The sequence below is a fragment of the Heloderma suspectum genome, chromosome 3, assembly GCF_057233095.1.
Source record: "Heloderma suspectum isolate Gila_16-S chromosome 3, 16-S_ref, whole genome shotgun sequence".
Classification (NCBI taxonomy): domain Eukaryota; kingdom Metazoa; phylum Chordata; class Lepidosauria; order Squamata; family Helodermatidae; genus Heloderma; species Heloderma suspectum.
In genome coordinates this window covers 187,109,311-187,134,856 of record NC_139460.1, presented here as the reverse complement: position 1 = coordinate 187,134,856, position 25,546 = coordinate 187,109,311, and the positions used below count along the sequence as shown (strand labels likewise).

Here is a 25,546-nt window from a genome sequence, read left to right as displayed (position 1 = left end):
GCTCTCCCACACTGGAGGCATTCAAGATGAAGCTGGACAGCCCCTTGTCAGGGATGCTTTGACTTGGATTCCTGCATTGAGCAGGGGGTTGGACTCGATGGTCCGGTAGACCCCTTCCAACCCTACTATTCTATGATTAGTTTTCTCATAAAATTATCATTATATTTTAAAACTTTTAAAAGTAAACTCGGTTAGTACATCTGTAATTATTGTCTGAATATATTAGAACTACATTAAATGACTGCTACAGCATCAGAAACATAGGACTCTACATAACAAAGTGAAACTGCCAAGGATGCACATTTACTGTCAAGAATGCACAATAGTGACTTTACTGACATGTTGGGAAACTAAGCATAAATGTATGTCAGTAAAATATACTTTAGGTTAATTATTTTAATAAGGAATAAAGTAACTATGTTGGAAATCATACAGAGAGGATTAAAAAAAATATTTTTCCCGATCACTTCTGTATTTCCAGACATTTTACATCTCGTCTTTCTGTAAAAGTGCTTTTATTACATAGTTTTTAGAAATCATTTTGGGGGAGTAAAGGCTGGGTAACAATATATAAATACTTTGTCTTAAATTCTAAACAAAAATATTTCATAATCTTAAGCTGTTCAGTTTTGCAGAAAAAACAAAAACAGTTCTTGGGGGGAAAAAAACTTTTTTTCCTGCATTTTTCTGGTTTTTTTCTGGGCCTTCATATCTCTAGCCCTAACTGCAACGATTTAAGTCTGAGCATTAGCAAGTGACTTTATTCACAAAGTGACTTGCAAACTGGTAACAGCGGGTCATCGAGTGGTCCTATTCTCCTCCTGGAAGACTGAGATATTAACAGCCTTCTGACCACTGAGAAAGCTTCATGATGGTTCTGAGCATATGCAACAATGACAGAAAAAGCAGGATTTTTTTGATCATGTCAACCACCTGCATCATTTACTCATTCCTATGATTGACCAGGCTTTGGTAGGATCACCTGCAAAAGTACCAAGAAAACTCAAGATCTAGAATCTAAAGATTCATCAGTCTCCTGGGACAAACCTTCCAAACAAACCCTCCACCCTGAAGAGATTGAGGGTCTGATAAGCCAAAGTACTACCAAAGTGATCTATCAAGGTATTACAAAAGACAGATTTACACTGCCTGCTCTCCTGTGGAAAAGCAAGCTGAAAGCCTGACCGAAGTGTCACTAGCTTTTGATGCAATCTGCTTTGCACCGAGCAACATTTAACCTGTTTAACTGTGCATAACACCTCCTCCATTCCATCTTACAAAGTATAGTATTTTTCATCATGCTGAAGAACATCTTTTTCTTGCTTAACATCCAACTAGAAGAAGAGTTTGTGGGAACTCAAAAGTATGTTCACTACTTTGTGACATTTTATTTAGTCCAAATAAAAAGGACTAACACTGTTAACTAAATTGAAAGTAGTCATATTAGTCCATTAGAGAAAACCTAAAAGTATCTAAATATTACCAGCCTCCCAACTTCACAGATGGTGTATGTAAGATAAGCAAAATTTATTTCAAAGATAACAGAAATGTCAAGGCAAGGGGATACTACCTAATATCCTCTTCATTCTCTGGAAAGCTCCAAAAGGCAATTCGAAGCTGCAGCTGTTCAGGCACTGGTGGGTACACTTTCTCCACCACTTCAAATGGAATGTGAAATGCCACTTGTTTTGCAGATAGCTCCACCAATGGGATCACCAGCCCATCTGAAACAATATCAAATATTAGATCAAGTTAGCTGAATCATGCAGAAAGTATGTAATCATACTAACAATTAAGCACTAAGCGGAAGGGCTTCTCAAATTTTCTCTTACATGTAAACAGATCTTTGGAACGTACAGGAAACTATGGTTAACGTATCTAGCATCAACACAGTATGATAACTAGTGCAGGGCTACCAACCAGATGGAACTGAATACCACCACCCCTTTGCATTTATGTTCAGAAAATGTTCAGCCAGCACAGTTTCTTCCAACACCACAATCAGCGGAACATACCTGCGACACCTCACCCACCTCAGGACTAGGACTCATCTTGTCAGGAGTTAGGACCAAAATACCATTTTCTCTCAAAGAACATTAGGCATGGAAAACTCCTCAAAAAAAGAAGTGGACAGATACCACCACCACCCCGCCGGCAGAAATGTTGCCCCAATAGGATGTGTGGTACCTCCAGCCCACTAGGACCCCTATTCCCTGAAATGGGCTAGGGAGAAAAACACTGAGCAACTTATTGGAATATCAAACACAAGAACTAGGATTTCTTTAAGCAGGGGTGGGGGTGGGGAGAGAGAAAAAGGAACATTCAAATGAAGAAACACTTTAATGGAAGTCTCTAAATAATAAAACTGAGGGAAAGGGAGCCCAAAAGTTATATAATCCATGAGTGTACAGTTATCTTTTAACACCTGGCTCTGGCTGTAGAGTCAGGGCTCAGCAATTGCTGACAGTTGATGGTGGAGCAGCTACCAATTGTGGGACTGCAGAATGATACTGCTGTTGCCACCCTCCGCCACCCCCCCCCCCACACACACACACACTCTCGGTACTCCTCAGGATTTCTCATCCATTCCTCTTCTCTCCTTCACAGCCTCCTCAGAACCTTGCTCTCCTGTCTCTACTGTAGCTCCTCAGGGCCAAAAAGTGTTGAGCTCCAGGAAGGGCTGGCCTGAGACATTTCGCTGCCTGAGGCAAAGGATAAAATGTTGCTCCCTCCCCATTCCACATACATAAGCCAACTAGAGTGATCACTGTCCATGAGGTAGTGTCCTCTGCCACTCTTGAGGACCGCAAGCTAAATTATGGGGAGCAGGACAGAGGCTCTGAAGTCCCCACAGTGCTGTCCTCTAACACCACACTGCTGCCCACCCATCTGCCCCCAGCATCTGCCACCTGAGGCAACTGCCTCTCTAGGCCTAATGGCAGGGCCAGCCCTGGCTCCAGGCATTCCACCAGAGATGCATTGCCCAGGGTTACACAAATACATTATCTATTTTCCCTAATCAATACAAGAGATTTAGGGTGCAGTCCTATGAAGATAGTTGGCAGCTTCCAAACTCGGAGGTTGCTGAGTATCCAGTGCAATGCAGCTGGAGTACGGAGGTGATTTTCACCTTTGCTCTCCAGCCGCCCTGTTTTTCTGCTAGATTAGCATTTTTGCCCGTCCAGCAGCAGCACTTGAGAGGGGGAGGGAAGGAAGCTAGGGCCACCTCAGTCTCCTCCCCTCCCCACACCCTTTTCCCATCTCCACGCTCCGTTTCCAAGCTTGGAGACGTAGCCAGAACCATGCTGGCTCCGAGGAGGAGGGGACAGGGAGCGCAGTTTCTGGGCTCCGAGGTCAGAGGCCTGTTCTGACCTCAGAGCCCAGAAACTGAACAATCCTACGTCGCCCAGAGAAAGGCCCAACAAGTCCCAGTATCCCTCCAGCCAGCTATGCTGCCTGAGGCATGCTAGGAATTATAGGACTTTTTCTGTCTAAACATGCATAGGATTGCATCTTTAGGCTCATTTAGGAGCTCCAAACCAGTAGCTGACAGTGGTATCCCTTCCACAAGCTGTGGTTGCCATACCTTGCATCCAAGGACAACCAAGAGGAGTAATGCTAAGAGTTAATGTACCACAGTTCAGAAAGAGAATTCAAGTTGCACTTAAGGTATTTCAGGTGAAAAGTCTTCTGAAGTTAATACAAACTGACATATCTTTGGGAAAGAACAGTGGCCAGCAAGCTGTGCTCACGGAAGTAGCTGTACTTTAACAAAGCAACTTTTTCATGGGAGGGGAAATTATATCCAGGGTTGTATGTATTCTGCAATTATCCACGAGCAGAGAAAATCCATAAAAGTATGGCATCAGGCACAGAAATATAGAGGTTCTTCAGGGCACCACAGAGCTCAATCCCCTTCTTGCTGACTAGCAGAATAAAATATGGAAAATACACAAATTTCCTTAATTCACATAATTTATACAGGCTGCAGAAGTCAGCTTCTCTTGGTGCAGAATTTTGTTTTGTTTTTATTAGCACATCACTATAATTTAAAAATAATTTCCATATTAGTGGAGTCATCATTAGAGCTTGCCCTTTTTATGTTATTTAAAAAAAACTGACTTTTAAAGGACTCGTCTCTAAAATCTTTTAGTTAACTGGATACAAACTGACTTTTATTTAGCAAGAGTACTCATTGCACAACTACCTCTCAATATCCAGGAACACAAAGTCATTTTTTGACAAGTGAGCAATTATGCTAATCATATAAGTGACATTCAAGGATTCCAGTTATTCAGCCAGAACAGAGGCATTTCAGAGAAGGACATAGATTAGGAATAGAGAACTAGCCTGCACATTCATAGTTTCAGTACATTTTTCAAAATGGTGTCAGGTTTCATCTTGTGTTGAGATACAGCATCAGTGTTATGGGTGGGAAGGGGATTACTATAATCTCTCTCTCTCTCTCTCTCTCTCTCTCTCACACACACACACACACACACTCTCACTCACTCACACACACACCTTCCCCTGTAAAACCCACTGTTGAGACAATGGGTACAAAATGAATGTACTTACTTTGCCCCTCTAGAGCAGGAAGTGAACAAGCCAAACTTTATTGGTACTAGGAACAACAGCTGGCTACATAGCCCAGTTAAACTTGCAGACCCTTGTTCTCTTGTCCTTTTAGGAACATGGGAAGCTGCCTTATACTGAGTCAGACCATTGCTCCATCTAGCCCAGTGTTGTTTACACTGACTAGCAACACCTCTCCAGGGTTTCAGGCAGGATTCTTTCCTAGCCCTCCCTGGAGATGTCGGGGATCGAACCTGGGACCTTCTGCTCTAACACTAAGCTATGGCCCCTCTCCACAGCTGATCACAACACCAAAAAGAACAGTGCCAGCGTGAAGACTGAAAAGCAGAGCAGGATGCAGTTTTTCTCCACCTCTCTTTCTCTCACACAGTAAGCTACAGCCCACTGCTAATGAAGCACGGGGAAAAACACAGATTTAAAATACAGAAAACTGGCTGTTCACTTATCTGCTACAAACATTTCAGCGCTAATGGATGAAAAGGACAATCATTTAATTATGAAAACACATAACACAAGGATTGATTTTCTATTTGAGTATCATACCTTAAGATACACTCTAGTAAAAAAAGCACGAGTGCATTCATGCAAATCCATTAAGCCATGGACAAATTCATATGTTGTGGAGAGCCAAACTCACCACTCAACAGATGCCCAGAGATCACAGAAAAATATTAAATGCCATTTTGATTGGGGAGGGCTAGAGATGTGATGACCTTGGGATGGAGGATTAAAAAATGGACTTTTTTCCCACCCACCCAAAAAAACTTTTGTTCAATTTTTCCAACAGAAAATGACTGTGTTCGCACAACACAACCCATCGTGGGTGACAAGTCACAGTTGGTTGTTGTGCTGTCCAAACCAAGGCCAATTCCCACAGGGTAGCTTGTGCGTGGGCAACAAGCCACCCTAACAACCCATAACTTATTATTGGGGTTGTTTGACCCATGATGGATTTGCGTGTTCTTCGAACCCAGCACTGCCAACCCATCGTGAGTAGTGGGCACTGGCTAGCGAGCAACTCCACATCAGCAGCAGAAACCCATGCCGCTCTTCTCAAACACAGCCACAATCGCAGCCAAGCCACTTCAGTGCCCCTTGCCAGTGAGAGCCCCACCAACTGTGCCCAAATGCACAGTAGCAACCCCTCCAAAGTGCCACTATGAATGCCACCCTGGTTGTGGTCAGAGCACTTTAGAAATTCTTTTCTTTTCTTGAACAAAAACAGGGCTTGATTTTTTTTTTTTGCATTTTCCCAAACCCATTTTCATAGAAAAGTGCACTCACCCTTTTTCACTCCCACCTGTCAAGTGCTGAAAGAGGTTAAAAAACCTGGCTCTAGGGCATCAGAAAATTTTCTAATGTAAGTTTTCCGAAGCAGATTACTCTAATTTGTAATCTAATTTGTAAAAAAAAAAAAGGTTTTTTTTTCTGGAAAATCCATATCACCAATGAGGGAACAAAAACTAACCTTCTTGGGATCTGAGAACACAAAGTTAGGGCTACAAACCTATGAACATTTAATTCCATGTAAGTGCCGCTGAACTCATTGGGAACTGTCCACATGGATTTAAGAGGTCATTGTTGTTCAGTCGTTTAGTCGTGTCCGACTCTTCGTGACCCCATGGACCATAGCACGCCAGGCCTTCCCGTCCTGCGCTCTCTCCCGGAGTGTGCTCAAGTCCATATTCATTGCATCGGTGATGCTATCTAGCCATCTCATCCTCTGCCGTCCCCTTCTCCTTTTGCCTTCAATCTTTCCCAGCCTCAGGGTCTTTTCCAGTGACTTTTCTCTTCGCATTAGGTGGCCAAATATTTCAGCTTCAGCTTCAGTATCAGTCCTTCCAATGAGCAGTCAGGGTTGATTTACTTTAGGATGGACTGATTGGACCTCCTTGCAGTCCAGGGGACTCGTCACCACAGTTCGAAAGCATCGATTCTTCGGCGCTCAGCCTTCCTTATAGTCCAGCTCTCACAGCCATACATTGCTACTGGGAAAACCATAGCTTTGATTAGACGGACCTTTGTCGGCAAGGTGATGTCTCTGCTTCTTACTAGGCTGTCTAGGTTTGCCATAGCTTTCCTCCCAAGGAGCAAGCGTCTTTTAATTTCATGGCTACAGTCACCATCTGCGGTGATCTTGGAGCACAAGAAAATAAAATCTGTCACTGCTTCCATTTCTTCCCCTTCTATATGCCAGGAAGTGATGGGGCCAGATGCCATGATCTTCATTTTTATAATGTTGAGTTTCAAACCAGCTTTTGCACTCTCCTCTTTCACCCTCAACAAGAGGCTCTTGAGATCCTCTTCGCTTTCTGCCATTAGGGTGGTATCGTCTGCATATCGGAGGTTGTTGATAATTCTCCCAGCAATCTTAATTCTGACCTCTGATTCATCCAACCCGGCATTTCTCATGATGTACTCTGCATATAAGTTAAATAAGCAGGGTGACAATCTGCAGCCTTGTCGTACTCCTTTCCCAATTTTGAACCACTCGGTTGTTCCATGTCTGGTTCTTACTGTTGCTTCTTGACCATCGTACAGGTTTCTCAGGAGACAGGTAAGGTGGTCTGGTACTCCCATCACTTTAAGAATTTGCCACAGTTTGTTGAGATCCACACAATCAAAGGCTTTAGCATAGTCAATGAAGCAGAAATAGACGTTTTTTTTGGAATTCTCTTGCTTTCTCCATGATCCAGCAAATGTTGGCGATTTGATCTCTAGTTCCTCTGCCTCTTCGAAACCCAGCTTGTACTTCCGGTAGTTCTCGGTTCGCATACTGCTGAAGCCTAGCTTGTAGGATTTTGAGCATCACCTTGCTGGCATGTGAAATGAGCGCAATGGTGCGGTAGTTTGAACACTCTTTGGCGTTGCCCTTCTTTGGAATTGAAATGTAAACTGACCTTTTCCAGTCTTGCGGCCATTGTTGAGTGTTCCAAATTTGTTGGCATATTGAGTGCAGCACTTTAACAGCATCATCTTTTAGGATTTTAAATAGCTCAGCTGGAAGACTGTCATCTCCGCTAGCTTTGTTGTTACTAATGCTTCCTAAGGCCCACTTGACTTCACTCTCTAGGATGTCCGGCTCAAGTTCAGTGACCGTGGCTATGATATCATGGCTATCAGGGACATTCAGATCTTTCCTGTATAGTTCTTCTGTGTATTCTTTCCACATCTTCTTAATCTCCTCTGCTTCTGTTACGTCCCTGCCTTCTTTGTCCTTTATCATGCCCGTCTTTGCACAAAACGTTCCCTTGAGATCTCTGATTTCCTTGAAGAGATCTCTAGTCTTTCCCATTCTGTTGTTTTCCTCGATTTCTTTGCATTGTTCATTTAAGTAGGCCTTCTTGTCTCTCCTTGCTGTTCTCTGGAACTCTGCATTCAGTTGGATATATCTTCCCCTTTCTCCCTCGCTTTTCACTTCCCTTCTTTCCTCAGCTACTTGTAAAGCCTCATCAGACAGCCACTTGGCTTTCTTGCATTTCTTTTTCTTTGGGATGGATTGAGTTGCTGCCTCCTGAACAGTGTTACGGACCTCCGTCCATAGTTCCTCAGGAACTCTGTCTATCAGGTCTAATCCCTGAAATCTATTCCTCACCTCCACTGTATATTCATAAGCAATATGATTTCAGACATACCTGAATGGTTTAGTGGTTTTCCCTAAGTTCTTCAATTTAAGCCGAAATTTTGCAACAAGAAGCTCATGATCTGAGCCAGTCAGCTCCAGGTCTTGTTTTTACTGACTGTATAGAGCTTCTCCATCTTTGGCTGCAAAGGACATAATCAATCTGATTTCGATATTGACCATCTGGTGATGTCCATGTGTAGAGTCGTCTCTTGTGCTGTTGGAAAAGAGTGTTTGCTATGATCAGCGTGTTCTCTTGGCAAAACTCTATTAGCTTTTGTCCTGCTTCATTTTGTACACCAAGGCCATGCCTGCCTGTTATCCCGGTGATTTCTTGACTTCCTACTTTAGCATTCCAATCCCCTATGATGAAGAGGACATCTTTTTTTTGGTGTTAGGAATGCAATTTAGCCTGAAGTTTACCACTCTTCTCCAAGGCCTTTTCTTGTCCTGGAAAATGAGAGGGTTCTCTCTCCAAACTGGAGATGTCAGAGTCCTAGCCCAAAGAGACCACCATTACCTTCCATTCAGCCAGCCAAAATCTAAGCTACATGAGTGGTCTGAATCACCAACTGGAGATCTGCCCCACCCCCAAGCTCAACCATCTTTGAGTTTACTCAGCATTGAACATGCAAGTTGGTATAAATAATCTCAACTGGAGTCATAACATTGGTGCTATCAGAAACAACACTCCATCAGCTAACAATCTTATCCAAGCTAACCAGTGAAATAAAAATCCTATGTAGTTTATGAAGCAATACCTTTTTGAAGAGTTTATTGTAATATTTGGGTAATATGCTTTAAGTCCCAGGAATAAACATATAACTAAATCAAGGGTAACTGTAAGTAATCTTACTACCTCACTTTTCGTTTTGCCTTGAAACTGCAACATTTTGCTACTCTACATCTTATGGCACAAATATTCCTAACAGGCAGGCAACCAGCTTCCATTCAAGCTTTCCAGCTCGCTTTTCCCCCCACTTTATTCCTTATTCTTGTTTGTAACAGCATAAAATGCAGTGTTAAGAAACAAAGGAAGTTAAATGTAATTCTGGACAAGTGCCAGCATTCATTAAGAAAAATTAAGCTACTCTGGAAAAGCCACAATTCAGAATTCATTTCTCACTGTTGGGTGAGCAAAAAGCACATACACATACCTACCACACAGAGTTCTATCGCTTTGAGGCTTCAGATTCTATAGAGGATTCTGAATTTTAAGGACTTCAATGTGTGTGTTTTCACAAGTATATAAAAAAACTCCATTATCTTATTTTCTGTTTAGGGATTACTTCACTCTATGCAGCCCAAATGCATGAGTCTCTGGATATAGACTTAACAGGAAGGTATAGTCAATCCAGAGCTCCTTGCACCCTGTAGTTGTATGAAATATGTGGTAGTACCAGACTTGAGCCAGGAGGAGATGCGGGTTCAAATCCCTACTCAGCCATGCTGTTCAATAATAAACACATTATTTCAACCCAGGCTATTGCAAAGGATTGTTGTGTAGATAAAATGGAATAATCCCAGTTTATACTTTCCTGAACTCCTCAGAGGAAGGGTGGGATACAAATGTGAAAAAAGCAACAAGTGTTTAGTAAAAGCATTTCATAAACTATTTATTCCCCCTGCCACCATCTACTATTTCCTTTCCAGCCTGAGGGGGGAGACAAGTTTTCAGTTTCTCCACAAATCCTCATATTACTGGTGTGGAGGCTGTCATTTTAAGAAAAAAAAGAAATGACAGCACCATGCCAAGTACTTTTTTTTAAGGTAAACTTTGAAATCAGTTTCTAGAAATAGGGTCTATATGCTACATTTTTGACCATAGGTAAATCAGTTCTCACTCAGCAAAGATCATAACGGCGCAACCCTATGGGATAGGCACCTACCTCCAAACTTGGAGGCGACTGCCTATCCAATGCAGAGCAGGAGAAGCACAGAGGGTATCATTCCCTCCATGCTTCTCCTGCCCTGCATTTGCAGCTAGACAGCTGATCTCTAGCCGTGTGAAGGCAGAGTGGGGGAGGAGGCTGCCGGACAACATGTAGGATATGTCATACTGGCATTTCTGCCTTCTCCACCCCGATACACCCCCCGGAACACCCCATTTTGGCGGCTCTGTGCTCCTCTTCCAAGGCAGCACAGAAGGGGAGGAAGTTGGTTCCTGGGAAACCACATATCCTATGGCCGTTTAGTCGCTGGCTAGCAGCCATAGGATTGCTCCCTAAATGTTTATACACGCATGCACCATACATAATGCATGCTATAAAAGACACCACAAAGTTTTGCTGGAGATAAAAATATTGTCTACTATCTGTTACAAAATCCATTCTGGGATAATACCTTTTATATGGATTTTGTAATTTTTCTTCTAGCCAACATGGCTACCTTTGCTTTTTACCTATAACAAAGTTCTCAACTACCAAGCCTTGAATAGTTTCATACTGACAATCCCCCTACAGAAAGTGTACTATTTTAACAATTTGATCTAGCTTTCCTAACCACATATTTACAACCTTCCCTAAGTTAAGAATGTTTTCATAATGGATAAATGTGCCGGCAATCACTGCTTAGAAGTGCTAGAAGGCAGGGGCACAATTTGATATGACTTTTTAAGGTTTGAATGCTGCTTGTGGAGGGAACATATTACTATCAAGCTCAAAACAGTGTAGATCTTTCACTATACCCACTCAGGCATCAAGATCAGCTGTAGAATACAGAGTGGATCCACAGTTCTTTTTTCATACATCACCCCTTCCTCACAGTGCTGCTTCAAATATTTTAAACATAGAATCATAGAATAGTAGGGTTGGAAGGGGCCTACAAGGCCATCGAGTCCAACCCCCTGTTCAATGCAGGAATCCAAGTCAGAGCATCCCTGACAGATGGCTGTCCAGCCTCGTCTTGAACGCCTCCAGTGTGGGAGAGCCCACCACCTCCCTAGGTCATTGGTTCCATTGTCGTATTGCTCTAACAGTCAGGAAGTTTGTCCTGATGTTCAGCCGGAATCTGGCTTCCTGTAACTTGAGCCCATGATTCTGTGTCCTGCACTCTGGGATGATCAAGAAGAGATCCTGGCCTTCCTCTCTGTGACAACCTTTCAAGTACTTGAAGAGTGCTATCATATCTCCCCTCAGTCTTCTCTTCTCAAGGCTAAACATGCCCAGTTCTTTCAGTCTCTCCTCATAGGGCTTTGTTTCCAGTCCCCTGATCATCTTTGTTGCCCTCCTCTGAACCCTCTCTCCAGTTGGTCTGCATCCTTCTTAAAGTGTGGTGCCCAGAACTGGACACAGTACTCCAGATGAGGCCTAACCAGTGTAAACATGTTTACACAACACATTTCATGTTATACGTAAAGCATTTACATGTGAAAGCATAATGCACATGTTTCACATACAAGTGTTTAATATCACGTATCTGATACAGATGCACTTGTCAGGGAGCCAGGGTTGGTTGCAACTGCATAATACACAGTATGTGTGTTTGCTATAGTATAACATGCGAAGCAGCGCTCTGTCAAGTTTCAAAAGATTTGTAAGCTACAGCAACTAAACCAGAGGAAGACAAAAAGAACAAATGTGGATGATAGAAATAAACAACTTGCAAAGGTTTTTCCAAATCTAGTTGGTTCAAACAAGTATTCCACCATGAGCTGATAGGACAATAGGGGTACTCCTACTAATATAAACTATTTATTGTTAACATTTATATACCGCCTTATCTACTCTTCTGTTAACACAAGAGTTGGTTCCGCAGATACCGCACATTATAATATTTAATGTGTGATAATGTTGCAAATGATAGTTCAGTTTCATCAGCAGCAATAATTAGATAAAGGGAAAGACAGGATTTACATTCTTTACGTTTTGCTGTTAGTCTGAGTAAAAGTGCAATCATTGGGTCATTGGACAGCTCAGCGTGTGGCATTTTCAAGTGAACGATCCCAAATTCTAAACCACCAATTAAACCTTTGACCATGGCAGAATAGCTATCACAACAGCAAGGTATAATCCCTTTAGGGGATTATGTATATAGGACAGTCCTGTGGCACTTGAACACATCTATATATTTCCACTCAGTAATGATTGCTATACATTTGATTCAAGTAATAGCATACTAGTTAAACTGTGAAGGAAAGCACACCAAGATTCAGGTACCACCAGTCCTCAGAGATTTTGGGTGTAAGAGACAATCTTTACATTGTTCTATTTAATTAATGTGATTAGCTTGCAATCCTACACCTACCTATTTCGAAGTAAGTCCCAGCAATTTCTATTGAATTTACTTCCAAGTAGGTGTGCATATGAGTAAAGCCAAAGTTCATGACAAATTAGCCAGCTAGAATCACGTACCTTGCTTAACACAAGTCTGATTCTACTACTGATTCTACATTATTTTTTTCCTTTCTAATTCATCACACTCATCTATTCCTAACCAGCAACATACCTTGTTGCAATAAGGTAGCCTTATGCAACTCTATACACACACAGCTTTTGCAGCCCCCCTATATGACAGCATATGAATATTCACTCACCTTTCATTTTGACAGTGGGAGAGTTGGGTCCAGCTGATTGCTTCCGCCATCCTCTCCAGTTCTGGCATAGGCTTTCTGCCTCAGAAATGAAGGAACAAAGGGAGTCTTCCTCAAAGCGGTCAGAGTCTTCAAATGAAAACCTTTCCCCATCCTCCCACTCTGCAAACATGAGTTCCATCACATCCAAAAAAACAAGTGAAGGAAAAAGACAGGCCTTCTCTCTCAGAGAGATACAGTAACACGACTCCAGGACAACCTATATTAGTACTTCAGGTTCAATCGCTCATATATCTCCAATGCAATGGGGATGTAGCAACAACAACAAAACTGAAGCAACTTCAGTGTGAGAAGTACAAGGAATTTTACACAGAGGACACACAACATCCAGAGAGGAAGAGTCTTGAAACTTCAAAGGAGAAAGGAGGATAATACAGCCACTAAATGACCCTTGACTTGGCTAGCATAATGACACGTGACACCTACAGGTACACCTAGGATGACACCAAAACACATGGAAGCGACTGACACACTCGAGTTTTCACCTCAGAGATACCCAGAGGGAATGGCACACAGGCAGGAAGATCACTGTGCCCCTTTGAAGCGCCATTGTTTGGCAAGGAAACCTAGAAGCCAGGTATATGTATTCCAACCATCCTGCCCGAAGGGTTGTAACCACTGTCACTCCGAAGTTTGACAAAAACACAAGTGACTTCGTTTCAAATATACTTCCTACAGCTGAAACAGAACGTCCGCTTGCCTCAAAGGGGAAGCCCTGGCGTGGAACTTTATGGGAAGTATTGAGAGGGGAGGAGGCGAAGCTGTTGCTTTGCCAGAAGGAAAAGAGTATACGGAAAGGGGGTGGGGTGGGGGAGACAGACAGACAGACACAACTGGGGGAGCAGGAGGGGCAGAGAGGCAAGAAGGAAACTGGGGCTGCGCAGAGAGTTACAGAGAACTAAAAAACGTAGGAGACGGAGAGGACAGAGAGCGAGACGAGACGAGAAGCGAGTGGCAGCAGCTGCAGGCAGTGCCGGTGCCCTCCCCGGGCTTGAGGGGGAAGAAGCAGAATTCGGAAGGCGGCGGCGAAGGGACTGAAGCGCCAGAAGGCTTTTTGTCCGTCGTCCGGGCCCGGCAAATGGAATCCCTTCACAGGGGCACCATAGCGGCGGACCCGCCGGGGCCACGGGAGGGGGAGGGGGGCGGCTCCGCTCCTGCCGCCTTTCCGGAAAGGGTCCGGCCTGGCCTGACGCACCGATACCTCCTCTCGGCCGTCGCTGGACGAGCACTAAAATGGCCCCCCGCGCGCGCGACTCCCTCCCTCAGAGCGACGAAGAAGCGCCTGGGCTCCGCCCCCTCGCCAGCTGAAGCCCGCTTCCGATCGCGCATCTTCCGGCTTCCGCCACACTGACCGTAGAGATAGAAATTAGAGTGACAAATCAAAGCAGTCTTTTTTGACCCTAGAGATAGGCGCTTCAAATCACAATTTACTCTTTTCAAGAAACGACACTTTTTGATCCCTTTAGACTCAGAACTGAGAATTGCCTATTTAAAACAAAAGAAACATCCAGGATTTTTGCGTGGATGTGATTGCATAGCAGCCTATGTGTGTGTCCCTCAAGAAAAGGTGGCAGCAGAAACGGGAGTGTATGATTTTTGTAACAGGTTTCATTTTGGGTCATTTTTTAGGTTTTTATTTTACCTTTAGAAAAAAATTTATAGCGCTCTGCCCAAAGCTAAGGCCCTCCATTTTCACTATTTGCTTGTGGGCGGTCGGGGTGGGGGGTGGGGGGCTTGTGAGTGAGAGTGGCTTACGACAGCCCTGCGTTGTAGTCCATTGTATTCAGTCCATTACGCGGAAATTGGGGTTTACTTGGGACTATACATGACTACTCAGAAGTAGCCCCCATCGAGTTCAATGTCCATTACTCCCGGGTAAGTGGGCACAGACTTTAATTAGATGGGAATTGCTTCTGAGCAGACCGGTATAGGCTTGCGCTATGAGGGTGGTTTGAAAAATCCACCGCACGAAACACCCCTCAGGCCACAGCAAACGTCAGTCTGCTTGAACTGTTCCCTCAGACCCGCCCTCCTCCGAACCCAAATTCAGCCCTCAGTTGCAGGCTGCGCTTCGTTTTTAGATGTTTGAAAGGAGGAAAATCTTTTAAAAAATCATTTCTCACATGAAATAAGATCTGATTTCGAAAGTGCGTGAATTCCTGCCTTTGCCGCTACTTTTTATTTGCGTGGATACTTGCTGATTCCCAAGCACAGCTCGGCTAAAATCCGGGATTTCTCCATCGTGCCCCCACCCACGCTCCGCAGCGGTTACATGGCGCTAAAAAGGAACTCGGAATTCTAATATCCTGCGTGCGTCGATATAATAAGTCTACATTACTGACACCCATGCTAAAATGGAAGTGGCCTTCTACTCTTACTCCAATGCAAAGAATTGAGGGGGTTTCACCGGAGTAACGGGACCTACAAACTGTCAGCCAGAAACAGAGATTTTATACCCGGATGCAGCTACCGAGTGAGAATGTACTGGAATGCGCTTGGATATGACAGATAAGGACTGGGCTTCAAGTGGAGACAAAGAGCTAGAAATTAAGTGACCTTATTATCTGGGTAAGGAATTTCCGGGTTCACATTGGAAGCAATGGAGAAATCCAAGATTTTCGCGTAGCTATGATTGGGTACTGGCGTATCTATCTCCAATCAATGAGAGAAGAGATCATATTATTTCGAAACTCACATTATAACAATTGTCAATCTGCTTAAAATGTCCCCCACCACTGCCATACAATGTAGCGCTCCATTGCCTGCAGAAGCCTTGCGCTTTATTTACGTGCATGCGGACATGTTGCACTTTAAATATTTAAAAGCTAAATAAAATTAAACATTTCACACGGAATAAGATCTGAGTTAGGAAGAGCATGCTCCTGTGTTTATTAATACCTTTCGTTTGGGGTTGGAGGGGAGATACGCCTGCTGCTCAGTCACTGCTACGGTAAAATCCTGGATTTCTCCATTGATTTCTATGGAAAGCTCCCACTTGTATCCCGGAGGAGGAATAAAATTCTATATAGAAACCAACAAGCAGCCTGTGTGTTAAGCGTTAAAACATATCAGTGGGGAAATGTGCCTGTAACAGAGTCCTGGGCGGTGTTTCTACAACAACGGAAGGGTAAAACAATCAGAGGAATACCAGATTTTTCATGGAATCAGCATCGCTCCGCTCAGGGCTCCACAAAGGAGGGCACTGCACCATTATAAGTCGCTGACAGAAACATACTTCCGGGTGGGGTGGGGTGGGGTGGGGGGCTTGGAAGTGAACGTCATCAGACTGGCAGGGGCTGTTCAACCAATAAGAGAGGCGCCCCCCTCCAGGCTCTACTCCCCTTTCTCCTGCCCCCTGAAGCTTCTGTTAGGCAATGATGCAAAGGATTGAGGCTGGCAATAATTACTCCCGAAAAGCCTTGAATCAGACAGCAGAGACACACAGCTTTGGGAATAGCGCTTCACAACCATTAGGGGAATTACCATGCCTTTCACCTGATGAATACATGATGTACCCAGGGTCTACTTAGTGTTTTGGGCTTAATGGCAATCTCAGTAATTTTGGGAACAAGCCTCATTGGCCACAACGGGAGTTAGCAAGACCCCTGAACTAGCACTATAGTGTGATAACACAAATAAGTGATAGTGTTATTTCGAGATAGAGTTATACAGTGAAAGCATAAGGGATATGTGTATTCCTGGAGAAATGCGCAATAGTGTCATAATGAGATAGCGAAGGGGTAGAAGTGCGCTGGAGACTGGGGCTTTTTTCGCTATCGCGTGATAGTAATACTTTCTAAATGTGCAACTGAGGATTCTGCAGTAACTACCTCTGGAACTGTAATCTGGCTGGGAACTTATACATGTACACACACCCCATGGCACATTTGGTAGTGTAAGCCTTAGCCCCTGACAGAGTAATAACTTTAAATGTACAGTACACAGTCCCCAGGCAGCTACTGCTGGTGAATGTGGAGTGCCTACTTCAGGTTCGCGATGTCGCACTGTTTCGGTTTAATCCTTTACTTTTAAAAAAAAGAACTCTGGTCACCAGCCGGGAAATGGAAGAAACACTGGGGAAACACAGGTGGGGAAAACACTGGGGAAACACCCCTTGACTGGGGTCATGGTGGAAGGCACACCTCTGGGCAGGGCTAACATACTGGCGTAAATGCAGAGGGTTGGTGTATGCCACAAAAGAAGCACAGACAAGCCAAATTAAGGGAAAGACTAGGACTATAAGCAGTCTCAGGAAATCCAGTTTTTCCATGATAAGCTCTGGTGTGGCTGCTGGATGGCCATGATGTCGTGTATCCCTAATGACCGCCACACGCAGCCAGTTCAAAGTAAATTGCCCATGGAAACAGGCCCCTGGTCAATCAATGTCACATTAAAAAAAAGAGATAACTGAGCCAGCGGTGAACTGGGCAACTTTCAATTTTTAACAGAAGTTCTATGTTTCAGACTATGTGTCATCATAATTTCCCTATGTCTATGGTGGCAGCACCAGCTACTGCTGCCTCCTTCAAGTGGCTACAGTCAGAATTGTTCTCTAGAGAAACTTTCAGGGAACAATGGCAGGTGGTTGAATCCTCCATGTCTGGGACACACATACAAGAATTAATATTCAAGGTGGAAAAAATCAGACTGATGCTCCCTTTCTTTGCAGAGTGTTGCAAATAATTATGCTACCCTCTACCCAAAGTACAAAAGAACTCCCCCCCCCCCCGGCATATCTCTTGTACTTTAAAATACATTACAACCTGCAGAAAGTCAACAAATGGGGAAGCAGTAATGATTTAAAAAATCTTTGCTTACTGAATTTCTACCTCTTTCCTAGGTTTGTACAGGCACAGTACTGTGGCTTATAGGGTCCCTTTTGCTGCATTATTTTGCTCAACTGTCTCCCTTCCTGAGCTAGCCGGGGTAGTCTCGGGGTTGATGTTGGAGACCCCTTCACTTGTTGTGCTGGGGATTTCAACATCCACGCTGAGGCTGCCCTATCAGGAGCGGCTCAGGACTTCATGTCCGCCATGACAACCATGGGTCTGTCCCAGACGGTAACCGGCCCCACCCATGTTGCTGGGCACACTCTGGACCTCGTTTTCTGTGCTGGATGCAGTGATAGTGTTCTGAGAGTGGAGTAACTCTCTATAGTTCCATTGTCATGGACAGATCACTACCTGGTGGGGTTTAGACTTGCTGGCATTCTGAACCTCTGCAGGGGTGGAGGGCCAACTAAGATGGTCCGCCCAAGGAGGCTGATGGATCCAAATGGTTTCCCCACAGCTCTTGGGGATTTTCCTGTTGCCCCGGAAGGCGATTCTGTCGAAGCCCTGGCCAACCTCTGGAGTGGAGAAATGACCAGGGCCGTGGACAGAATAACTCCTGAGTGTCCTCTCTCACGAAGTGGAGCCACACCAGCACTCTGGTTTTCTAGGGAACTGGCAGCAATGAAACAAGTGAGAAGACGACTAGAGCGACATTGGCAGAAAACTTGGAATGAATCTGATCGAACACGGGCTAGAGCCTATTTGAAGGCCTACTCTGTGGCAATACGGGCAGGAAAGAAAATATTTTTTTCTGCCACTGTTGTGTCTGCAAAGAGCAGTCCAGCAGAGCTATTTCAAATGGTCAGGGGTCTCTTACACACTAGCCCATAAGAGGATAATTTAAACCTCTCGACAGCCCGCTGTGAACAATTTGCTCAGCACTTTGCAGACAAAATTGCTCAGATCTGCTCTGACTTGGACGTTATAGTTGATACAGACTCTGTGGATGAACCTTTGGCCCCTGCTTGTCCAGTGTTGTTGGATACTTTTCCATTTGTACAGCCTGAGGATATGGACAGGATCCTGGGAGAGGTGAGAGCTACCACATGTCTTCTAGATCCTTGCCCTTCCTGGCTCATAAAAGCAGCCAGAGGTGAACTGGCCGAGTGGGTAAAGGGAGTGGTTAATGCCTTCCTTGGTCAAGGCAGAGTTTCAACCTGCCTGAAGGAGGTGATGGTGAGACCTTTGTTAAAAAAGCCCTTCCTGAACCCCACCATATTGGATAATTATCAGCCAGTCTCCAATATTCCATTTCTGGGCAAGATATTAGAGCGCATGGTGGCCTCCCAACTCCAGAGATTCCTGGATGAGACAGATTATCTAGATCCATTTCAATCTGGCTTCAGATTTGGTTATGGGACAGAAACAGCTTTGGTCGCCTTGGTGGATGACCTACGCTGGGAACTAGATGAGGAAGTGTGTCCCTGTTGGTTCTGCTGGACTTCTCAGCGGCTTTTGATACCATCAACCATGGTATCCTTCTGGGCCGCCTCGCTGGCATGGGACTTGGAGGCACTGTTTTACAGTGGCTCTATTCCTTCGTGGATGGGCCCAGAAGGTGGTGCTGGGGGGACTTCTGTTCGACTTCCTGGCCATTGGCTTGTGGAGTCCCTCAGGGTTCTGTTTTGTCCCCCATGCTATTTACATATACATAAAACCACTGGGAGAGGTTGTCCAGAGTTTGGGGGTTTGGTGTCACCAGTACGCTGATGACACCCAATTCTACTTTTCCTTTCCATCTAATTCCAAGGAAGCTGTTGTGGTGCTAAACCAGTATCTGTCGGCAGTACTGGACTGGATGAGCACAAACAAATTGAAGCTTAATTAGACAAGGCAGAGGTACTCCTGGTCAGTCAAAAGGTAGATCAGGGAATAGGGATTCAGCTTGTGCTGGATGGGGTTACACTCCCCCTGAAGACACAGGTTCACAGCTTGGGTGTACTTCTGGATTTGGCCTGTAGCAGCCATGTCGGGGGTCAGACTAAGTGGTCTCATGTTCTTGCTGAGCTAGCATAGTTTGGCAGGAACAGCAATGTAGAGACTTCCCCTGTCAGCAAGCCGAATTGCACAACACAGTCATGATTTTGCCTTTTTGCTTACTGCAAGACTGTATCCTTGTTCTCAAGAAAGAATGTCCTATGGCCCATTTCCTGTACTATAAACAACTGTACCAACTGTAAAACCACAGGAGAGGGGGTGGGAGAAAGGGTCGCTTGTGTGTCATCATCTCTATAAAAGTAATGTGTGGCTATGCCTCGGGGCTTTTGGCTCTTTGGAAAAGATTCCAGCCTTAAGCCCGCGCGTTAAATAAAGAATACTCATTTTTCTTTACTCCGTGGTCTCTCTGACTCTGATTTCTGCTACAGGCCCTGAACCTGGATGCCCAGGTTTCAGCAGTAGCCAAGAGTGCATTTGCACAGTTAAAGCTAATGCACCAGCTACGCCCATTCCTTGAGATGTCTGACTTGGCGACAGCAACACATGCCTTAGTTACATCCCAGCTGGATTACTGCAATGTGCTCTATGTGGGGCTGCCTCTGAAGAGTGCTCGGAAACTTCAGCTGGTTCAAAGAGCTGCTGCCAGACTGTTGACTGGGGCTGGCTACAGGGAGCATACAACTCCCCTGCTAAAACAGCTTCACTGGCTCCCAGTCTGTTTCCAGGTACAATTCAAAGTGCTGGTCATGTCCTATAAAGCCCTATACGGCTTGGGTCCAGGTTATCTGAAAGACCATATTCTCCCCTATGAGCCTACTCATGCCCTGAGATCTTCAGGGGAGGCCCTTCTCGTGGTCCCACCACCACTGTTGCACAAAATGCTAGTTTCACCCCCTGGAGGCTAGTCCAATTTGCTCCAAAGAGGAGAGTGAACTTCAGGCTGGATCCAACTCGATTTTATTGTCTGCAAACAGTTCGACAAAGGAGCTCACACTTAAAAGCAGAGTCAACCCTGGGCAACTCCCGTGCTACAGTTTTATCACCTCAGCTTGCATTCCTTAGCTAGCGTGTCACTTTGACTGGTTGCTAGCAGTTTGCCTAGCTACCTTATCTTAGGGTTACTGCTCGCTTACTCATTCCAGGTATGCGCAGGTCTTACAATACTACGTGCTGCTTAAGACACATACAATGGCTTTTAGGTTATATTTTTACTACAATTCCCCCTTCAAAAGGCTTTTCTCAAATGTATACTCTCTTTGGTCCAGCGGTGGACTACACACTTAAAGGCGCAAACTATTATTTCTGTGGCATTGACGGTTTTCTCTAAACAGCAGTTGAGGCCTAGGACGCTAGGGATGTACGAAACACTTACCTGGTTTTGTCCAGGGACATCCGCGGTGAAGGGGAGGTGCTGCGTCCCTCCCCCCGAAATCCTCGACAGGCGGGGAGGCGATCCGTTTCTCCCCTGGGAATCCTGCCCAGATGGCTCCGCTCCATGGCCAGGCCACAGAGCCGCCGGATGGGCCAACCCACAGCAGGGCCTCCGGCCACTGCCGGGCTGCTGCGGACGCAAATGGCGCCCTGAGTAGGGGACACCATTTGCATCCCTATTTACGTAGCCTATCACGGAGAAAATGGGAATGCAAATGGTGTAGGGGACACCATTTGTGTCCCTGCTTTAGCCGTGATAGGCTACATAAATATTTACATAGCCTATCATGGGCTACCATAGGGACGCAAATGGCGTCCCCTACTCAGGACGCCATTTGCGTCCGCAGCAGACCGGCAGCAGCCGGAGCTGCCGCTGCAGCCAGGTAGGCTCCGTTTCGCGGGGCTTCCGTGGCGTGGTGGGGCGGGTTGCTCCATTCCACCACGGATTCCAGGGGGCCAAATTCACTGGAATTCAGCCCCCCTGGGATCCGTGGCAGAATTCTCTAACATCCCTATAGGACACCTTTGTTTTAGCTACTAGAACATTGACAACAAAAACACATTTTTTGGTGTAAGTCTGGAATTTCAACTTTTGGAACTCAGTTTTGATCAGTTCATCAGGAACCCTTGAAACGAGAGTGCCCTCTTTCTGTAGAGCTACCTGTGGTTTTCTAATTAAGACTGGCAACAAAGTAAAGTTTCTGACAAATGATGGGTGTTGGTAATAGAGAGCAAAATTATCTCTATTCTGCTTAAACATAAGCTCAACATGCCTCTTAAACTAATGTTTTTGTTGTTGTTTTTTACTTGAGTGGGGAATGTTGAGACAACTAAACTTAAGAAGGCCAGAATAATGCACATGGGTAAGCATTAGGAGAAAGCTCTCTCATGAACAAATACTTGAGTCCCTCCAGGGGTTCATTATTCCAGGGGCTGCCTTCAGGTGGGTCAGCTTCCAGTGTGACCCTCTCTGGTGCAGGTGATGAAGTGTGATGAATCCACTTTTTCCCTTTAGTGACTTTTATAGCAATGGGACTGGTAAGTAGGATCTGAAACGGACCCTTCTGCTTCTCTTTAGGTAGTTCATCTTTCTAGGACTGGATTAGCAGCCAATCACCGGGATTGAGATTATGCACTGGAGCGTCTGAAGTCCAGGATTGGTGAGGTGTCGCAAACCTGTGAAAACAAAACAGACTGCAATGCAGTAACATAATCTTGAATCCTAAAACTCTTACTTCTAAATTCACATTTAAGCTATCAGCCATAGGTAATATCCGAGGTGGGCGCTTATATAACATTTAAAGGGTGTCAATTTAATACTTTCCTTGGGGGTGCACCGTACTCGAGTCAAGGTGATTGGCAAGGCCTGTGGCCTTTCATCTTAATCTTTAAACAAATCTAGTGAGCATTGTCTTTAAGGTGCGGTTCATCTTCTCAACTTGACTTGTGGATTGAGGTTTCCAAGGGGGGGTGTAGCTTCTAGTTAGTTTGTTGTGCCTGGGCCACTACTTGTGTCACTTGTCCAACAAAATGGGGGCCCTGATTTGATTCACTCTCTTTAGGTAACAAGAGCCTAGGGATTACTTTTTAACAGGATCTTGGCTACTGTCTGTGCGGTACAGTCAATTGGTTTTATTATTACTAGCAGGTACCGATAGCCATGAGTCTGGGGCAACTCTGAAAAGTCAATTTGAAATCTCTGAAAAGGATAGTAAGCCCATGGGAGTACATCATGAGAAATGCCGGGTTGGATGAATCAGAGGTCGGAATTAAGATTGCTGGGAGAATTATCAACAACCTCCGATATGCAGACGATACCACCCTAATGGCAGAAAGCGAAGAGGATCTAAAGAGCCTCTTGTTGAGGGTGAAAGAGGAGAGTGCAAAAGCTGGTTTGAAACTCAACATTACAAAAACTAAGATCATGGCATCTGGCCCCATCACTTCCTGGCATATAGAAGGGGAAGAAATGGAAGCAGTGACAGATTTTACTTTCTTGGGCTCCAAGATCACCGCAGACGGTGACTGTAGCCATGAAATTAAAAGACGCTTGCTCCTTGGGAGGAAAGCTATGGCCAACCTAGACAGCATAGTAAGAAGCAGAGACATCACCTTGCCGACAAAGGTCCGTCTAATCAAAGCTATGGTTTTCCCAGTAGTAATGTATGGCTGTGAGAGCTGGACTATAAGGAAGGCTGAGCGCCGAAGAATTGATGCTTTCGAACTGTGGTGCTGGAGAAGACTCTTACGAGTCCCCTGGACTGCGAGGAGGTCAAATCAGTCCATCCTAAAGGAAATCAACCCTGAGTGCTCATTGGAAGGACAGATAATGAAGCTGAAGCTCCAATATTTTGGCCACCTAATGCAAAGAGAAAACTCCCTGGAAAAGACCCTGATGCTGGGAAAGACTGAAGGCAAAAGGAGAAGGGGACGGCAGAGGATGAGATGGCTAGATAGCATCACCGATGCAATGAATATGAACTTGAGCACGCTCCGGGAGAGAGCGGAGGACAGGAAGGCCTGGCGTGCTATGGTCCATGGGGTCACGAAGAGTCGGACACGACTGAACGACTGAACAACAACTCAAACATCTTTGAATCATTTTTGAGGCACAAAGGGCAGTTAGCCACTGCTCTCAGGTCTTGCACCAACCTGAAGGAGGTGCTATCTGCCTTGGGCACACCCAAAATTGGGGTGTTAAAGGGAGATGAGCCCTTTATTAGCCAACCATAATTTTTTGAACTTCTCAATGAGCAGCTTCAAGCCTGCACAGGTAGCTTTCTTCAAAGGATACTGCCTCACGCACACCGGGCTCTTTCCCTTCTTTAAGAAGATTTTAACTGGTGTTATGCATTTGCTCGGCTGGGGTTCTGTCTGCCCACACACATGGATCAACATTTCCTAAAATCTCAGTCCCTTTGGCCTCTGACACAATCTTGATTGCTTGAAGGGCCATCTGATAATTTGAGCCCTGCTTTATTGGCAGCTGTACTACAATCTGATTATCACGGAAGAAGATTTTAGCTTGCAGTTTTGTTAACAAATCCTGCCCCAAAAGGGCAACTGGGCATGCAGATGAAACTACAAAGGCATGTTCCAGTATGTTATTTCCAATCTTAGTGAGGACGGGCTTACACACGGGCAATTTAGTTTTTTCCCCTTTAATTCCTTTTACAGTTACACGCTTTCCACTTTCTCTCGCCGGGGGGGGGGGGGCTTCAGAGGGATCATAGAAAATGTGGCTCCAGTATCTACTAGGGCCTCACAGTCCCTGCCACCAACCCTTACTTTTATCTTGGGATTCTCCCAAGCATATGTTCGTAGGGTGGTGGCCCTTCAGCTAGACTGCCCCCACCCCGAGGACCCTGCCCGCGTTTGGAAGCCTTCAGGGTGAGTCTCTTTTCTCTTCTCTTTCAACTCTGGACAATCTTTCTTCCAATGTCTCTTCTCTCAGCAATATGCACATTTATCGAGGCCAGGTCAACCCTTTCCTTTTCTGCCCCCCCCCCCGGTCGCTTCTGTGCTCTCGACCTGCAGTTTATATTTCCACCCATTGTGGCTGCCAGCATTGCCTTTTCCTTCTTTCAGGAATGGCACTCTTTTCATGTGCTCTCACGTGCACCATAGCTAATTCTTTTGGCTTCATCAAAGCATCTAAAAATTTCATGATCTGGGGTCTGATAAGGCTAAAGCAGGTGGTGATATTAAGGCTTGCTTCCATTTAAGAAAAGCCCTTTTTTATTTTAATTGTCCACTTCTAGTGGGTAATATTTTTGTTAAAGCTTCATATGGGGGCTTCACCCCTTTTTATGGCTACTATAGCCCCCCTCTTGTAACAGGCACACTTATCTTTTGGCTCACCTGTTCTGCAGATCATGTTTCAAACTCTCTGTACCATGCACCGGCTTTAACTCTTTATTTGTCTTCTCTACAAGTTAGGCTGTTTGCCATTGTTTTGACAGAAACTCACTTGTTTAGACCTTCTTACTAATTTCAACGACACATTTGGGATAAGCTGTCTTTCTTCTTTAAGCCTTTTCGTCTGCTACTTTCTTCTGCCTTCTTTTGTACCTTTTTCATATAATTAAAATCTAACACCATTACTGGAAAACATTTCTTTTGCATCGTAGGGCATGGTGGAGCAGATCTAACAATTATACTGCTCCTTTGACTGCATGGTCAGGGCCCATCAAAATCAAGGGAAGGGCATTCTCATACATGCAAAGAGTTCCAAGCCACCATTTTTGCATCGGCAACTCCACGCTGCATGAGTTTTGGCAGAGTGTCAGGTTTGCCTCTGAGCAAATGGAATGTCAGAACAGTTCAGATTTTGAGAAAGAGCTGGAATGCATGGGGCAGGAACTTTCTCAGGCTTCAGAAACACAGCTGGGCTTAGAGGTATCACGGGAGAGTGGGGGGGATCTTTCCCTCTCACCTCTTAAGTTAAGAGAATTTGCTGCCCTCCCTTTTAAAGGGAAACTAACTTTCGTAGTTTCTCTTTGAACTTTTTGAAGGCTGTTTCCTTTGTAGTCTGTG

The 25,546-nt window shown here is 44.9% G+C and overlaps 1 protein-coding gene and 1 pseudogene across 7 annotated transcripts in view; one reads left to right on the top strand and one right to left on the bottom strand.

Annotated features, from left to right (window-relative positions):
• The window catches only part of ZSWIM8 (zinc finger SWIM-type containing 8), an 88,584-nt gene extending 74,467 nt beyond the window's left edge, over nucleotides 1–14,117 (bottom strand). For 4 of the 7 annotated variants that reach the window (XM_084841406.1, XM_084841407.1, XM_084841408.1 and 1 more), the window contains exons 1-2: nucleotides 12,753–14,117; nucleotides 1,571–1,724 (exon numbers count right to left, since the gene is read on the bottom strand). In XM_084841406.1, coding sequence (XP_084697532.1) covers nucleotides 1,571–1,724; nucleotides 12,753–12,930 — 332 coding nt within the window. In that variant the 5' untranslated portion in view covers nucleotides 12,931–14,117. Of the gene's footprint in view, nucleotides 1–1,570; nucleotides 1,725–8,231; nucleotides 8,378–12,752 lie in introns of those variants that run through there. The other 3 variants (XM_084841410.1, XM_084841411.1, XM_084841412.1) reach the window with 2 other exon arrangements.
• Nucleotides 14,118–17,942: 3,825 nt separating this feature from the next.
• On the top strand, nucleotides 17,943–24,404 carry LOC146350542 (uncharacterized; annotated as a pseudogene).
• The last annotated feature ends 1,142 nt before the right edge of the window (nucleotides 24,405–25,546 follow it).